Source organism: Perca flavescens, chromosome 17, assembly GCF_004354835.1.
Source record: "Perca flavescens isolate YP-PL-M2 chromosome 17, PFLA_1.0, whole genome shotgun sequence".
NCBI classification, from domain to species: Eukaryota; Metazoa; Chordata; class Actinopteri; order Perciformes; family Percidae; genus Perca; species Perca flavescens.
The window spans coordinates 12,347,964-12,365,253 of record NC_041347.1 but is presented as its reverse complement, the minus strand read 5'-3'; the positions used below and the strand labels follow the sequence as shown (position 1 = coordinate 12,365,253).

At 40.7% G+C, this 17,290-nt stretch overlaps 2 protein-coding genes across 3 annotated transcripts in view; one reads left to right on the top strand and one right to left on the bottom strand.

Moving 5' to 3' along the window:
* Window positions 1-3,271, bottom strand: part of arid4b (AT-rich interaction domain 4B) — a 42,433-nt gene extending 39,162 nt beyond the window's left edge. Inside the window, 2 exon segments of the mRNA XM_028602676.1 lie at window positions 643-691; window positions 2,886-3,271. Of these exon segments, the coding sequence (XP_028458477.1) occupies window positions 643-648 (6 nt within the window). The 5' untranslated portion in view covers window positions 649-691; window positions 2,886-3,271.
* An 82-nt stretch (window positions 3,272-3,353) lies between these two features.
* Window positions 3,354-16,748, top strand: ggps1 (geranylgeranyl diphosphate synthase 1). Of its 2 annotated transcripts, XM_028602678.1 has the most exons (4): window positions 3,354-3,813; window positions 5,455-5,547; window positions 8,270-8,340; window positions 15,239-16,748. In XM_028602678.1, the coding sequence occupies exons 2-4, from the start codon at window positions 5,475-5,477 to the stop codon at window positions 16,040-16,042; spliced, it is 948 nt and encodes a 315-aa protein (XP_028458479.1). In that variant the 5' UTR covers window positions 3,354-3,813; window positions 5,455-5,474; the 3' UTR covers window positions 16,043-16,748. The 2 variants fall into 2 exon arrangements, with proteins under 2 accessions (XP_028458479.1, XP_028458480.1); XM_028602679.1 differs by lacking the exons at window positions 3,354-3,813; window positions 8,270-8,340 and having other exon boundaries at window positions 5,479-5,547.
* Window positions 16,749-17,290: the final 542 nt, after the last annotated feature.

Here is a 17,290-nt window from a genome sequence, read left to right as displayed (position 1 = left end):
GTCATGTATTTAATTTAAATGTGAAACAACCCCGCAGGTTGTGGCTCTATGTATGGCTCACATGGCAATAGACGAAAAGTTAAGACAAAACAGCCCTGCAGGCATAACAACAGCCACGACTCTGATCCATTGAAACTATAAGAAAAGATTAATAAGCTTGCATCACAGCCTATTTCACAAACAATGACAGCTGTGTCTTTCTGAAAATGAATAGGGCTGGAGAAAGCAATCCCAGCGCTTTTGAATATTTTGTAAATTTCACAGCTCATTTATTCTGTCATTCATATATTATTATGCACCATACATTTAGCTTGAATTTTGATTAGACACTCTATGAACACAGTTTTAAAACAATCCCATAGACCACAACACGTCCAGGCCCTAACTCAGCATGCAATTCAATAACATTGCATAACATCCAAATTACAAAAAGACCGAAATTGACATTTAGTAAAAGTTCGCACTAGCCTTAATCAAGAGAATAGAAGGATGAAGCCATGCATATAAAATATTCATATTACATTTAACATGTTATGAGGTACAGTAAATGAAATTGAGCTCAGACTGGAAATGCAGAAGTAGTGGGGCTCTAATCGAGTTCCCAGTGGCATTAAACACATGCAAGAAAATGAATGAACCTACCTTCATCTCTCTATGAGTCCTCTAGGTGACCAGTGTAACGAATCTGAGGCTGAAAACAGAGGTTAAAGAAGCGGTTAGACATTACAGACAGTGCCAACTTCAGTCTGCCACAACAAGACACGGTTATGTTATGATGACATCACTTCTTCTGCTACACTGTTGGATGCCATGAAAAAGCTGGGCGGTAGACTCACACTTTACATCGCTTAGTAAAACACACCGTCTGCACATGAAATATCTTTTTAGGAATAGTGGTTTTCATTCGAAGTGAGTCTGTAATTGATTTAAGAAAAGTTTAAAGATCCTTTGCTTAAATAATCCGGACTAATGCACCAGGCTAAATGGTATGTGTGCTCGAGCTTTCGAGCCACATTCCCAAAAATATCTGTGTTGCAAAGTAAACCGTGGCAGGCTGATCACTCTCATTCGCAGAGCCCTTAAAGCCGTTTATGTAATGCCTAGTGTACTACTGTAGTCAGCAGCCAGCCATGGCTTGTGGCAACGAAGGACGAGCAAACACAAAGTAACTAGTCGCTGTCCTGGACAAATGCACGGATAATGAGGTTGTTTAGGATAAAGTGATAGACACAGTAACAGCCGCACGGTGCTCGGAGTACGGCAGCGTGGTGTGCCCGCTGTCTGCACTGCACTGACTATACCAACACTACAGCAGAGGATGACGCCATTTCTGTAGCTGACAGTCGGCTAAAAAGGAGAACACTTCAGCGCACAAACACTGGAAATTGCGAGAACGGTGGTCGCTATTCACCTGCCCATGTCAGAGTCATATCTCTTTCGGAGACGAATCTCTTGCTTTGTATAGAAAAAAACTGCCCCAACACCGTTCATTTTCGTTTTCGCTTCTCTCCCTTGACTCGGTGCGCTGCTCTCTGCAGAGTACACTCGACAGCAATAGACCGATAATAACACTGCTTATGGGCAGGCAACACGACCGCCAAACCAGACATGTATAGACATTTTATATTAAAGCTATGTAGTTATAACAGCGTTAAGTTGAACAAAGTGAGAAGCAGTCGTGCAGCCCCATTAAAAGTCACTTTCTTTATTCACAAAATGTTGTCTTTATCGACTGGTCAGGCATTTCGCTGACTGTTCACTGAGTAACGTTGAGTGAGGTCGCTACTGACAAAGAAGCAAGTCGACGAAACGGTTCGCAACAAGGTCAAGCTCGAAGAAGACTTGTAACGCAGCAACATCGCATTAATACCTACAACATTTTATTGTTATAACAGAAGCCAAGGTCGCAGCCCTCATGTGTGGCTCTTGGTCGCGGAGGATACAATGTAATCCGCCCCAGACAATTTGCTAGACCAGCCGCTGCACGTGAGTGATTGACCACCACCAAAAATAATGCACATACACAGCCCGAGTCTCGGATGTTTTTTTTCTCCTCTGTCCGTAAACCTGTACCGTGGTTAACTAAAGCGTCGAGCCCATTTAAACCTCTTCAGTAACGTTACTGATTCTTGCACAGGCAGTTTGTCAGCGGTGATGTTGCCAGTTACGGAAATGTGCAAAAATACTGGTTCACGCAGCATTGAGGAAAACATAAGCCCTATCTAGCAGAGGGAAAATAGTCCACATCGCATCTGGTCATATAACTGATCAAACGGATGAGTTCCTTGATAAAAGGCAGCCCATTTGGTCCAACCTACACTGGACAAGTCAATCGTGAGAAGCTAATGATACTGGTGGCACAAAAGAAAACCCTGACAATGCAATTTACCTGTTAAACTACACGGTTAAGTGGCTGGTAGATAAATCATATTCTGCAACGATGTCAAGCTCATACGGGTCACCAATGGTATCGTGTAATATCACTTTTGACGGCTATTAGGGAACACCATGACAGGCGCTGCTCGACGACAACCTCTGCGAGGATTCCTCCGCTCAACAACACAACACTCCGGTGCTTGTCCAGCAGGCTTGAAACTATTCAACCCTGGAGTAGCATACGCTTTGACTGTGCGCATCAGCTCAATTTGGCTGGTTACAGCATAACTTTGTTATCGAGCTAACCAAGTTTCTTCTATAATCTCGGCCGTCATCTTTTTGCTGTCCAGTCGTTTAATTCATTCATTCCCTAAAACCACCCTAAACACATCCCAGCATTAGTTAACAAGTTAGCTAACGTCAAGGTTGGCTTGGTAGCAGCAGGGAAGCAGGCTAGTAGCTAAATTGTTCAAAATAGCGATGGCTTTGCCGAACAAAAGCAGGCTTACCTATGCTGTCAAGTTGATAAACACCTCGGTTTTTCGACGAAAGTGTATTAGTAATCCATAGGAACATTTATGTGAGAAATCTGACAGGTTTTAACGTCGTCCGTTGGCCCCCTGGTTGATGTTGGATGCGGATGGGTAAAAGTGGTTTTCACAGAGCGCTGCTGTTTGCCTTGTTGAGTAGCTCTTCTAGCCTAGCTCTTTCTGTGATCCCCCTCCACCCCCCGCCTCCTGAGAATGATTGACGGGCATATTAACCCCGCCTCAACCAAAGATACGCTCGCCCATAGGATGGCACAGGGAAGGGTAACGCCTAAGCAGCATCGGATTGGCTGATTGAGGAGAAAAATATCCATGGTACGAAATCGTCCTACTGGATTGTTCTCACAGAGAGAAAAAAAACTGCTAAAAACTACAACTCCCAGCTTTGGAACAGATGTGTGAGTGTGTGTTCGATATGTATTACAGACTGTCCCGACGAGTCGTATGTGTGGTTTTCCAATTTGCTTACAGGCCGGAAGCTTTTACCGGGCAATATAGAAATGCAACACACAATGTGCGAGGCACCCATATTCCCCACCTACTCTGCGCCTGCTCTGTAACGACATCGAAGCATATATAGGTAGCTGATCAAAACTAGCTTGTCTTGAAAAGTGTCTGTATAGTACGTAGCAATAACGGCATTAGCTTAGCATAGCATCCGGTACATTTTCCAGTAACACGCGGACCTAAAATTAAATGAACGTGTATATGACAGTCATATCGTGTGTCTTAATCGACCAGCGTTAAAGTGGAAGTTTTTATTTTGAAAAAAGAAAAGAAATGCTCAACGGCGGTTTACCGGCACGTTTATGTTAGCCTGCTAATGCTAGCTAACTAGCAGTCTGGCTATAAGGAATACAAGTCATCAGACTGACAGGCAGCAGCCAAGGTGGGTGGAGTTAAGAACACTGGAAGGGCTAAATGTCACAGCATCATTTTCGTTTTCAAGCTTCAATGTGTATGTGTAATTTGGGTCACTGTGTAATTTAAAATTCCTTAATATTGTCCTCAGTTGTCCTTCCTATAAATCACCAATACTTTACATTGGCTTTTTGGTGGAATCTCAATAGCATAACAATTCAAAGTGCAAGTATAAAACAGCCTAAATGTAATTGAACTGAGTAATGGTTCTGTTAAAAAGTGAAGTCGAAATATCTAATGGAAAATGACCTAGGTTATGATAATTCGAGTTAGGCACTTGTTGCAGACAAGATAAATATAAAAGTGTGTATTTAGTATACATTTGTTTTTCACATTACACCAAATAATGTAGCGTGTTGGCTTTTAATGTGTACACTAAACTATCAGTTACAGGATTGCGTTAGATAGTACTGTACCTATTAAACTAGTAACTATCTACATTCTAGGGTGTCGGTTTTTTAAAAGCAATGATGACTCATTACGTGACAAGAGATCAGGTCTTCTTGAGATAATATTGCACTGTCTCTTGCTGGAGATGGATGGCAGCATTGTGTCATTTGATAAAGAAAATGTCTTGGCAGTCGGATAATGTCATTGTAATGGTAAGCTTTGCGTCAACAATGTGAATAGTTACATTTTGACCCTAACCAAATTTAGTTCCCTAGTAATACTTTCTCAAGATAGAGGGTTCACACTTATTTTTAGGTTGATAGGCTTATAGATGTTTATGATGTGACTGGATTTAAATTATCTAGTCTGGGACTTTTATGAAATAAACTGCTGTTTTATGTAAAGAATAAGTGATTTTTTTTATTATTTTTTTTTGAGTGATTTTTCTTATGATGATCACTAGCTGTCACAGACAACCCAACCTTTCTATTTTTATTTCTACACCACCACTCATCACCATCACAGTTTCTGTGACTCACCAGTAATGTGATTAGCGTGTCACGACGCACAAGGGGATTTCATGGCTCTGCACATGCGTCTGACCACACAGTGCATTACATCGTGAAAAATATTTAGTCAAGTTTGTCAGAACCTTTAATTTTCTTGTTTGCCTTAGATGAGTTAGAGCTTTTTAAATGTAAAGCATTACAAACAATGCATTAGTTTTGCAGTTCTCATTGCATTTCTTGTGTAGCAATTCTGTGCTTATTTTAAGAAAAAGTACAACAAAATGGTAAAAGCATCACTCACAAATGAACCCCACACAGTTCCTGTGTATTATGCTTTTAGGTGTGTAGCAGCATTTTGCAGTTATGTCTCTGATGTCAGTTACACCAAGAATGCATTTGAGTCTGACATTGTTCCTGCCATGTCAAAACACTCTCATCTGCAATTTCTTCAACTACAATTCTGTCTACTCAGCACTTTCCCAATCTATCAGTTAGGAGCCAGCTTAAAGTTTGGCGCTGAACAATAACCGATACAAGTAACCCAATATGAACACACCACAGGCATCACTAATTACAATTACACACATACAGTATTCACTACTTCTGTTTACTCCGTGTGATTGTGGACTTGTACCAACCTTTTAACTTTCAGAGTTCAGTAATATCACTATTGTTATTTTACTTTGTATGTTCTTCTTCCTCCAATATAGATTTGGGGGAACTTGAAGCAATGGATGGCGACACGGAAGCCCCCTCTGGGCGAATTCTTCTGGAACCGTACAAGTACTTGTTGCAATTACCAGGTGAGTCTTTCTCAATGTCAGTGACTGCAGAGTGGTGGAAGAGACATGTATGGAGACATGCAGTGAAAAGGTCATCAAAAGCCACGTATACTGTTGATAAGAGCTGGCGTGGTTAGCACACTACCGCGTTTTTTTTCGTTCTTGCAAGGGTGTTACTATCAAACAGTGTTCAGTAGTCTGTCTGTGTTTCAACAGCGAATGGGTGCAGAGTAGAGCTGTCAATCTTCCTCTATAATACCATTCAAATTTTTTTTTTTTTTTTTAAATATTCAAATAATATTTAATGCTCAAATGCAGTTATTAATATGTACTACAATATTGTCAATGCCACTATAAGAATGTGGTTGTTATTACACGTTATGTCCACTAGAGGGACTTCCAACATCAGCCTGGCCGTGAAGGGGACCTACGTCATTGGCACATTGCATTTCTGGCTCGCAACTTTGTTTTACATTCATTTTCCACCATGCACACAGCGACAAACACAAATCAACAGAGAACTCTGTAATGAAACATTATCTAACAAGTGTAGTGAAGCGGCTTTGTTGTAAAGGCTAACGTTGCTTGGTTAGCACAACGACATCTTGTTAGAAAGCACAGCAGAAACGATTTGTTATAAACTAAGTAACAGTGTTAGCCACGATGCTAACAGCATTAATAACTAAGCCAAATGGTGCTGTGACTACTATTTTTGTGATTTATAAGCAACCAGTTTCTTTCAGATTGTCACGTTACTGAGAATACAGCTATTAGAAGGTAACATATGAAGTCGAAGCTAACGCTGACAGCTAACATCAAATTTAGCTGTCTCAATGAAGTTACCTGCAAACATTTGACCGCTAAAACGGTGTAAAAGTGTCTGTATTTCACTGTAGAGGATTCCAACAACAGTCTGCTGCTGCCGCTGTCTGAAAAACAACACAGATGTTGCGTTCACTTGAAATTTGCCTCGCCAGCCTCGTGCTGCATTCATAGTTGTTGTAAAATACCCTTTTCCCATCCAGTGGTTGTTTTTGTCATTTAACAGGAATTTACTGGTGAAATAAGTTATTGTTATTACATTTTTAATAAATCATTTAATTTTGACCCTGTGGCCTTAGCAATAAACAAGCCGCCTGTTGTTTTGGGCTCCTTTTTATATATATATATATATATAGATATAGATATAGATATAGATATAAATATGGATATGGATGATGTGTCACCTTTTTCAACCCTTCTGAGTTTGCAGGTATGAGCTAAGTGCCTATAACTCGCAACACAGTTAGTTAGGAAACAAGAACGAGCTAACTATTGATAACCTAAGCCTTTTGGCTTGGTTGATGTCAATTTTAAAGTCATGTTAAAACCATTTTGCATTATTCTTCCGATTTCCAGCATCAGCCTGTCACCCCACCGTGCTAATGTTATAGCTCCGTGATCTTAAGACCTCACAGTGCCTTGTGTTTCTCACTCGCTTACTTTTCTTGTTCATCAGACATGACAAAAGCATTTTGTTTTCACATGCGGGTAGGCCAAGGCGAGAAGAGGGAGATTAGTTAACGTTAGTCAACATATTTATAAAATAAAAAAAAAAAAATCACATTTGAATAGTAATTTCAGCATTTGAATAGTATTGCTTTTTTTTCTATTTGAATTATATTGGACTTTTGGAATTCGTTCCAACAGCCCTAGTGCAGAATGCATGTGAGCGGAGTGGAGGGTCCAGAATTTTCACTCCTCATTGAATGTGATGAAAGGCTCTAGTGTACACACAGCAGACATAAACTGCATGCTGCATAAAATGAGAGTTCTTTGTCAACATTAACACCTGAGCTTTGTGTTATTAGTAGATGCTGCTTAATTTCATGTGTGTTGTCAAGTTTGTTTGTAGGTTACTGCTGTGGCAAAGTAGGCTTGAATGGCATTACATTCATTGATTGTGATGTATTGTGCATTTCGAACACAATCATGACAACTGACTAATACTTAAATTACAAATCTGTATTTTGGCGGCAGCATATTTGAAAAGTGTTATGTTTTTCAGGCATGAATAATATGGTCTTTAGTTTAACGTTTCACTGCAAAATTGGTAACCAATTAGAACTGATGTGTTACATTACATGTCCTTTAGCTGGCACTTTTATCCAAAGCGACTTCCAATTAAGTGCTTTCAACCCTGAAGGTGCAAACTTCAGACAACAAGTAGTAAGTGCAAGTGCTTTAAATAAGCACTAAATACATTTTATTTTAATTTTTCATGTTTATCCGAGATGTAGTCGGAAGAGATGTGTTTTTAGCCTTGGGGGAAGATGCGTAGGCTTTCGGCCATCCTGATGTAGGGAGCTCATTCCACCATTTGTCATATTGGATATATCTTTTTCTTGTATATGAGGCTATATTTCACACATTGACTCCAAATGGTAATTAAACGGAACGGTTTTAGAATTTAAAGTAACATTGTCCAAACAATGCCTCTAAAACCCAATTAAAACAGAACAGAATAACTGCCCACCAGCTGTGCTAATATAGACCTCTACAAATTGTGCATTCTTCAATATCCGTGACATAAGGACTAAATACTAATGTAAGTAAAGAAAGCAAATAAAATGAGCTCGTCATTTGCCAACAATTGTCTTTGTAAAGGATGCATTTAAAGGTATTTTCCTTTTCCTTTGCATACTATAGCACGCATGTCTTTGACTATTAAACTTGAAATTTAGTTTTTCTGCTCTCTTTTTAGGAAAGCAGGTGAGGACAAAACTCTCCCAAGCATTTAACCACTGGCTCAATGTTCCAGAGGACAAACTACAGGTGAGAAATCAGCCATTTCCAGCCTCTTAACATTTAGAGTCACCTGATGCTTATTGTTGCGGACAGGTCCTGAAAGGGGAAACTATGCTGTGCTTATTCTAAATAGGCAACTCATTTTGTAATGCAACCAGAAGGTTGAGTTGTTACTAACTGAATGTAAATGTAAAGCTTGGATGTGGAGCTTAGATCATCCATGATTTATTACAGGAGGTTGTTAATGCATCTGATTTATCAAGTGAAGTGAAATGAAAAAGGTGGGCAATGCTTTCAAAAAAAGAACAGTTACCCTTTTCTATATTTGTTTGATCTTTGTTTCCCTTATTTCTGATTTCATGAATTGTTGAAGTTGGATGCATTTTGTTTGCCCATATAGATGGTGTGTATACTCACTTTTAAAAGTTAAAGAGTTTGTCTTGAGTAAGGAAAGTATCACCTAAATACTAAAGCTACATCAAACCCAGGGGGCAGAAAGACTCTAAAAGAAGTTGATTGGCTAACATGTTAGCAAGCCATTATTTATACAACAGATATGGACCAATCATTAGTTTTGGTTTGATCTTCATCAACTGCTGAGAAAGATATCTGGATCTTAAGCTTGCTAGATGTTCGACTCTCTTTATCAGCTAGGTGCTAAGTTTGTCTGTGGTTTTGCTTTAGAGCTACAGTTTGGTGATACAGTAATTTGTTTTTGGTTTGTTACTACTGACCCGGTTTGCCTAACATGTAGTCAACCAATCAACATTTTTTTTTAAGAGATGATTGTGAGGTTAAACTGCTTTAGGATCAGTCCGATATCCTGTTTCCAGACCTCTGAAATGCCACCTACACATTCTGTGGAGCGATTCAGAAAGGTCTGGTGTTGCTTTGGTGAATGGCTTTATAGCCAGTTGGAAGAACAACTGAGCCCATCACAGGCTTTGTGGGTTAAGACTAAAGTTAATGTAACTAACAATACCAAGATGTGTCAGATCATATGACGTGCTCAAATTTCTTCAGTGTTTCACTGTCTGGACAATTTAAAAAAAAATAGGAAAAATCCCACCTTTAAGGACACAGGCAGATTTTTATTTTTAAAGGTTATTTCATAGATCCAGGATACAATGCATCCTGATTAAAGTTCCCTTGTCCTTTGGAATTAAAATAGCCCCTCATTATCACATACCCTTCACCATAACTAGAGATTGTCATGGGTTTTATTTCAGTTAGCCTAATAGCTGGTTTGATTTGCATTGAGAGATGATTTTATGGAAAGTACCCCATGCCAGGGTTCATAAACTTATGAGCATCACTGTACATTGCCCATTATCAGCAACCATTCATCCAATGTTCCAAAGGCACATTCTGTTTACTAATCTGATTATCATTTCATATCACGGGGGGAATTGTATGAAGCACATTTTTATGTATGAAAAGTGTTATATAAATAAAGTCTGATTGATAAAGAGCAATTAAAAATAAAACAGGCTAAAATAGAATAAGATTATACGGATACAAATACAAGAATATAGTTACAGTGCAGTGTAAGAAATGAATAATTATTTGATTAAATAGGTTGTTGGGACGGTACCGGAAAAAGGTACCATAGTGTACCAGCACTGAAATTCAGGTTTCGGTAAAAATGTGAACAGTACCCAACCCTACCTGCCACTTTTAAATCCTTTTTGTATGGCAGCATTTTGGATCCCAGTGGAAATGCCGCAGTTATTAGGTCTGAAGAGGTTAATTATACAGGAGAGAAGCCATTTGAGTTTGTGGCAAAGCCTTTTACAGTGCTCATTTTTCATTTTGTGACTTTCGATTGAATAAAAGACATACTGTATTTCGTTATTGAAGTTTTCTTTAAAATAGTGTTAAAGTCTCATTCTCGTGGATTGTTTCGTCTCGTGAGCGGAGTGTCTGTCAGCAAAGGATTAGCATGATTAAAGTCCCAGACAGCTTCCCAGGAAAACTTGTGCCTCCACTCATCCATTACAGTATTGTTGGAATACATTCTTGGATGCTGCCTGAGGCATCTACAGATAGTGGGCTGATTGGCATTCCTGCTTTTCCTCAGTCAGATTAATTTCAAATTAGCCATTTAGGATTCATTGGTTTTATTGAGCAGGACTCTCACCAATGTCCACTTAGAGAGATCAGGCCATTGGCCTTATTATACTAATAACGTTTACATTGTAGTGGCCGAATACTGGCCCTGTGTCCAGTAATGAAAATATGGAGACTGTATTTTCTTAATTTACATGCCTTTCTCAGCAAAGAATGCTAAGTGCTGAGCCCGTCAGGTCTCATTCGGTTTGCTGTTCAACAGGTCTCCTTTTGTCCTGAATGTTTTATAAACCCATGACAAGTAGAGGAATCCTAGTTCTGCAGCAAAGCTCAGAAGTCACACTGTCTCTTGTGGTCATTTCATCTCCCAGTGCAAAAGAAAAGTCCTCCCCTGATGTATTGATGGTTTCAGGCCTCAATAAAAAAAGAACGAGGTGCAGGTGTGTGAGTAATGTAGAATATTTATTCCTTCAGTAATAAAGTAGTCTCTTCAGTTGTCACAATATTGGAGTATAAATCAATCCTGTCATGTCAGCCCTCCTGCTACAGCTGCATCCATCTCACACTTTGCAGTAGAAATATATTTAATGACAGCTTTCACACTGCTACTATGACAGTGGGTTGTATGGCTTTAAATGAATTCAATTTGCAAAATGAATAAAAGAAGTAACTCAACATTCTTTTTTCACATTACATCTTTCCTGCTGACACTTTCAATTCAGGAGCACATATGCTCCTTGAGGCTACAATGACGTTACCTTAGAGTTTTAAATTTGGCTGATCAGTTTTTGTTTTATTGAGTTGTAGATTAGTTGGCAGTTTGGATGGCTTACGCATATGCAGATTGTAACCAAATCTACTTTTGTTCTCCTGATAATTCCAGTTTAGACAGAATTTCCATGTTGGGCATATCGAACTTCTCCCCCTATGACTCCCTCTGTCTCCCCTCTTGCTCATTCTACGTAGCAGCTCTGTAAACTCCTGCTGAACCCATCATGCAGACATAGAGCACTCCTCTCGTCATCATTAGCACACTGCTGCCATGTAGTCGCCACCATGGAAACAACCATGCCTTCAGATGGATGGAAGCAGTGACCGTGTCTCAGTCATCTGGCAATGAATTTTTTATCAAACCCCCATATGTGCCGCTCCACTGTGTAGTACAGAACAGGTTGTAAACGTTTGGGAAATTCCCTCTAAATGCATCAGTTGCCTTATGACCTTTGGCTGTGTTCCTCCTGTTCTCTATGACAATGTAGAAAGGTGAGCTTCATACACTGTCTTCTGTCTTTTACTTTGAACATGTCATACATGAGAATGTTTGATGCCTCGGGCCTAGAGCTTCTTGTAGGTTTTAATGTGACTGATGCAATGACAATAATGAAGCTGTCTCTGTGAGAAAATAACAAGGAACTGAATTGCAGTTTAGCATATCACACATGATATGGATCAACTGCTGGAATGTATTAATACAAGTGAAGTTATCCTTTTTAGACAGGTCAAATGTCTGGATACAACCCGTAACTTGTTAGAGGGTTATCAATACATGAAGTAGATAAGAAGTTGTGACAAGAGCAAATTGTACAGCAGTAAAGCCTGGATCAGGCTAGACAGTACATTTGTTATACATTTGTACTGCAGGGTTTTACCAGGAAAAAGTTAAGCTGCAGTAGTTAGCCAGACACATCTCATCTCATGACCAATTTAGTGATGCACGACAGCCTAAACAATAGCCACACTCATATAAATGACCTTGCTGAACCAGCTCCTCTGCTCTTTTCCCTAAATGTAAATATTTTATTTCATAAAAGTGTATGCAAGAAAACTGATGAATGTGAAGGTGGTGTTTGTCTCAGATGAGGTGACCCACCACTTCTTTGTAAATTACTGTTAATTAGTTAGTTACGGAATCAATTATCTACATTGTGGCTTTGGCTTCACCACACAGCATCAAAGACAATTGGTGAAGACTAACCGCAAAGAACACCGCATCAATAATCAAGATTCAAAGAACACACAAAACATAAATTCGAGATTAAGCTTACACTGTGGCTTCTTGAGCGTTTGTAAAAAAAATTGGTAGGACATCTTCTGTATTAAGTTTGTACACCAAGATTGCGGTTTTAGATGAATTGGAAAGCATTTTTCTGATTCAGATTCGTGTATGATCAGTGCTAGGTTGGTAACCTGGCTTCTGGACAGTGCTCAGCATGTCTGCCTTCGTTATTTCTTTGTAGCGTTTAGTAAGGCGCTGATGCAGAGTACCTCTCCATGGTGGTCTGCTGCTTGTAGTGTTTAGTAAGGCGCTGATGCAGAGTACCTCTCCATGGTGGTCTGCTGCTGCTTGTAGTGTTTAGTAAGGCGCTGATGCAGAGTACCTCTCCATGGTGGTCTGCTGCTTGTAGTGTTTAGTAAGGCGCTGATGCAGAGTACCTCTCCATGGTGGTCTGCTGCTTGTAGTGTTTAGTAAGGCGCTGATGCAGAGTACCTCTCCATGGTGGTCTGCTGTTTGTGCCGTGTTGCAGCTGCAGATGTTGTTGGACGTTGATGGCAAATACGGCTGTGCTCCAAAGTGTGAGCGCGGCTAAAGTGGTAAAACAAGTTTGTGGTATTACCAGTGTTGGTGGGGACGACGGTCTGACATTGGTCTGTCTACGGTCAGACTTATAAAATCCCCCAAAAACTGCCATACTGACTTTTCCCGTTTTATCAACAATTTCCTCGCTCGCTGCGGCACTAACATTCCACTTATCACTCCACGCCGCCAGTTCGGTTATTGAAGAACACGAGACAGCGATGTGGCGAAAACAAAAGGATACTGTTACATAATTGGCTGTTGCCCTAAGTTGCTAGGTTACCAGAGAGTGAGTGCCTTTGTTCATGCAACCAAACTTTCTTCACAACTTCTGGTTTCTTCTGATGAAGAAAAACAAGTTATCGACCGCATTTTCTATTGATTTTGATTACGTGTCTGTCGCGAGACATATCGTTATTGTTTTATTGTCCAGCTCTAGCGTGCACCCATATATAGAGGTTCACGCCTCGACGCAGCGGCCACTGGGTCGACTCCGACGTGTGTTCCTTTGCTGCGTGTCATTCCCCCTCGTTGTCCCCTTTCATGTCTTCAGCGGTCTTATAAAATTAAAGGCCTAAAATGCCCACAGAAAAGTAGCCTCAGATCTAGCACTGGATCGCGCTCTCCCTCTTTTTTTTTTTTTTCAAAAATAAGAATAATAGAATTAAAAAGCACTGATATTTCACATGCCAATTCTGAAAACAAGTTTTTCCAAAGGCACTAATTTATCAATAAACATTCAATAATACAAAATGAACACACACACAACAAATGATCTGCATCCAATCAGCAGGCGTTTTGAGGACTGAAATATGTATTATTACTATTGTTATGCACCAGATTGATGCATTAAACTACCAGAAATACAATTGTTTCTTCCGGTGGGGCATTTATTTATGTGTGTGCATTCATTGTAGCTTTACCCACAACCCCCTCTCTTGTAAGTGGCTCACTGAGATTGCAGGGTGTCGGGACCCTTTCAGAAGGAAAAGATAGTTTGGCAGATAAACTGCCCAGCCTTGGCCATCTGCCTGCCCCACTGAGCCTCTCTTTGTGCTCCCCCAGCCCCATACAAACAGCTTTCCTTACCAGGCCACACCACTTGTCTTTTAAATCAGCAGAGCTCTCCAGCAGGCTGCACGGCCAGCTCAAGACAGCAGACACCTGATGGCATCCCTGACCTGACTGTTTTGTGTCAAACATGGACCTGAAGCAAAGCCATTTTATTTTATAAAGGCATCCTCCTGGGGGGGGACAGTGGATGTTTACCATGGCTGTTCACTAATTTGTCATTTGTCCACATAGCCCTTGAGGGTCATACTGTATTTAACCCTAGTGTTGACTTCGGGTCACGTTGACGTTTTTTGAAAAAAAAAATGTTTTCAAGGTTGACGGGAAGACAACAAAAGGGTTAAGCTGTTGGAGCTTGTCAATACACTCATCATTTATGGCTAAGGATAAGTGCTCAGGCCATGTCATTTTCTCTTTAGAGAAGGTGAAAGTGTGCTAAGCCTTGTAGTGTCACTTGTAATTACTTAACCATGTGAATACATCCATCCATTATCTGTAACTGCTTATCCTATTGGGTCGTGGCGGGGGAGCCGATCCCAGCTGACATTGAGCGAGAGCTGGGATACAGGTCACTAGACTCACAGGGCTGACACAGAGACAGAGAGCCTTTCACGCTCCTCCCAGTCACACCTACGGGCCCAAACATGAAACCCTCTTGCTGTAAGGCGACCGTGCCAACCACTGCACCACCATGCTGCCCACCTATGTGAATACATTTCCTCTAAACTCATCAAGCCACTGTTGCTCTCTCTTGGGCACAACAGTGAGTCATAGAGTAGGCGACCAATCTCTGAATCTGAAACCGCTCCAGTCTGGAGTAGATCTTCGCTCAACTCTCATTCTTTCTGACTGACTACCGGCTTCTTTTTAGCAACATCAGTACTGTCTAATGATGAAGATTCTCACTAGAGTAGTTCAGGCAAGACTGTAGGCATGGCACCCTCTGCTGTATACAAGTTATAATGCATAATTTACACAGAGCTCCGGCAAACTGGTTACTGTATGTGTTACTAGTCAAGAGAAGGGAAAGGAAGTTTTCCTGGCATAAGCATCGATGCAACAGTTTCTGAAATGTAGTATAACAAAACATAAAATCATTCATTACTATAAAATGGAAAAGCTGATGTTATTGCACAATAATTCTCAAACTATGCTTTCATGTCTGCATAACCGTATAGTTTAATGATCAGATATGTTTGTTGTGTTCAGGTGATCATCCAGGTGACTGAGATGCTGCACAACGCCAGCTTGCTCATAGACGACATCGAAGACAGCTCCAAGCTGCGGCGAGGCTTCCCTGTGGCCCACAGCATCTATGGCATCCCCTCCGTTATCAACTCAGCCAACTACGTCTACTTCCTGGGGTTGGAGAAGGTGCTGACCCTGGAGCACCCTGAGGCTGTCCGAGTGTTTACCCGGCAGCTGCTGGAGCTGCACCGTGGTCAGGGTCTGGACATCCACTGGAGGGACACCTACACCTGTCCCACTGAGCATGAGTACCGCAACATGGTGCTACAGAAAACTGGAGGGCTCTTTGGTCTGGCTGTGGGTCTGATGCAGCTCTTCTCAGATTGGAAGCAGGACCTGAAACCCCTCCTGGACACACTGGGCCTCTTCTTCCAGATCCGCGACGACTACGCCAACCTGAGCTCTCGTGAGTACAGCGAGAACAAGAGCTTCTGTGAGGACCTGACTGAGGGAAAGTTCTCTTTCCCCACCATTCACGCCATATGGTCGCGTCCAGAGAGCACTCAGGTGCAGAACATCCTGAGGCAGCGCACAGAGAACATGGACATCAAACGATACTGTGTGGACTACCTGGAGAAGGTCGGCTCGTTTGCCTACACCCGTCAAACTCTGCGAGACCTGGAGGAGGAGGTCTACCGCCTCATCGGGGAGTTTGGGGGAAACCCTCAACTGGAGAGCCTCGTCAAACACCTCAGCCAAATGTATCGTGAGGCTGAAGCCGCAGCAGAGTCCAGTACTGAGCCACACTCCAACCAAAACCACTGACCTCATCCACCATAACTCACATACTAGCCCTGCACACTCCACTAGCACAGAAGCTTTGCTAATACACTGATGCAAATATTACCGAAAGCTCAACACACATACTGGTATGTTACATTCACAAACTATTCAATGAGTTACAATTCATCATTAAAACTTGAGAATTCTGGTAGACAGCTCTGACTGCATTCAGCAGCTATGTACGAGCCAGCAAAGCAGCCCCAAATGTTGCCTTTCTGTTTTGTGTGCTAAATGGCATTCTTCACGTAACAAAATACACATCACAAATTTTTGTATCCAATTGTAGTTGTGCAGTCAGTGGAATTTATAAAAAATAAAAAAAAAGTTATCATCTTATGTTGGTTTGATGTTATAAACAACAAGATGGCAATACTCAAAAGCCTTCCTTTTGATGTGCACTACAGTGCATATAAATGTATTTTTTATTTTAGCCTCTAAATGAAAATTGTTTAGAGCAGAGTGAATGCTGGGTGTGTTTTTTCTAAAGTCCTTGTTTAAATAAGATGTCTTGAGTGTATGATGTGTGATTTGGGGATCCTTAATCATTAAGCCGCCAGAGTGCCAATCCTTTAGAAAAGACCTCTGCAACTCAATTGTCTACTTGTTATATAACATGCTGGCATTGTATGCAAAGTAGTGCTCATGCTGTTTATGCTCAGCTTTAAATAAAAACATTGTTGTTTTGGTTTATTGCAGACTGTTTCCATCTAGTTCAGATTTACATTTTTAATTTTATTAGGGTGACTCAGTTATATTTGTAAGTAGACACTGCTGCAGTTAAGAACATCTTTGCATCTATTGAATAAAAAAAAAAGAACCTGTGGGCTCGTCTGACTCCTTAAAACTAAATTTCCCATCTCGCTGTGGCATGTAGTTTTGTTTTCATTGTTTTGAACTGCCTTCAACTGGAACTTGTGATCTTGTGGTTATGATATGGGAAGTCGTATACATATGCTTGGCTTTCTGCGGCGGCAGCAGGTGGATAGTGCCACCATTACAAGACAAAAGTTTTGTCGCCTATACAGAAATTGAACAAATTTACTGCAAATACAAAAATATGTCAGCAAATTAAGTAGTGGTGCTGTGAGATCCAAATTTAATATCTTGTATGGCTTCCATGAGCTTGAAGGACTGCATCCATGCAGTTTAGCAAGGATTCATACAATTTATTGATGAAGTCATCAGGAATAGCAAAGAAAGCAGTCTTGCATGCCTCCCAGAGTTCATCAA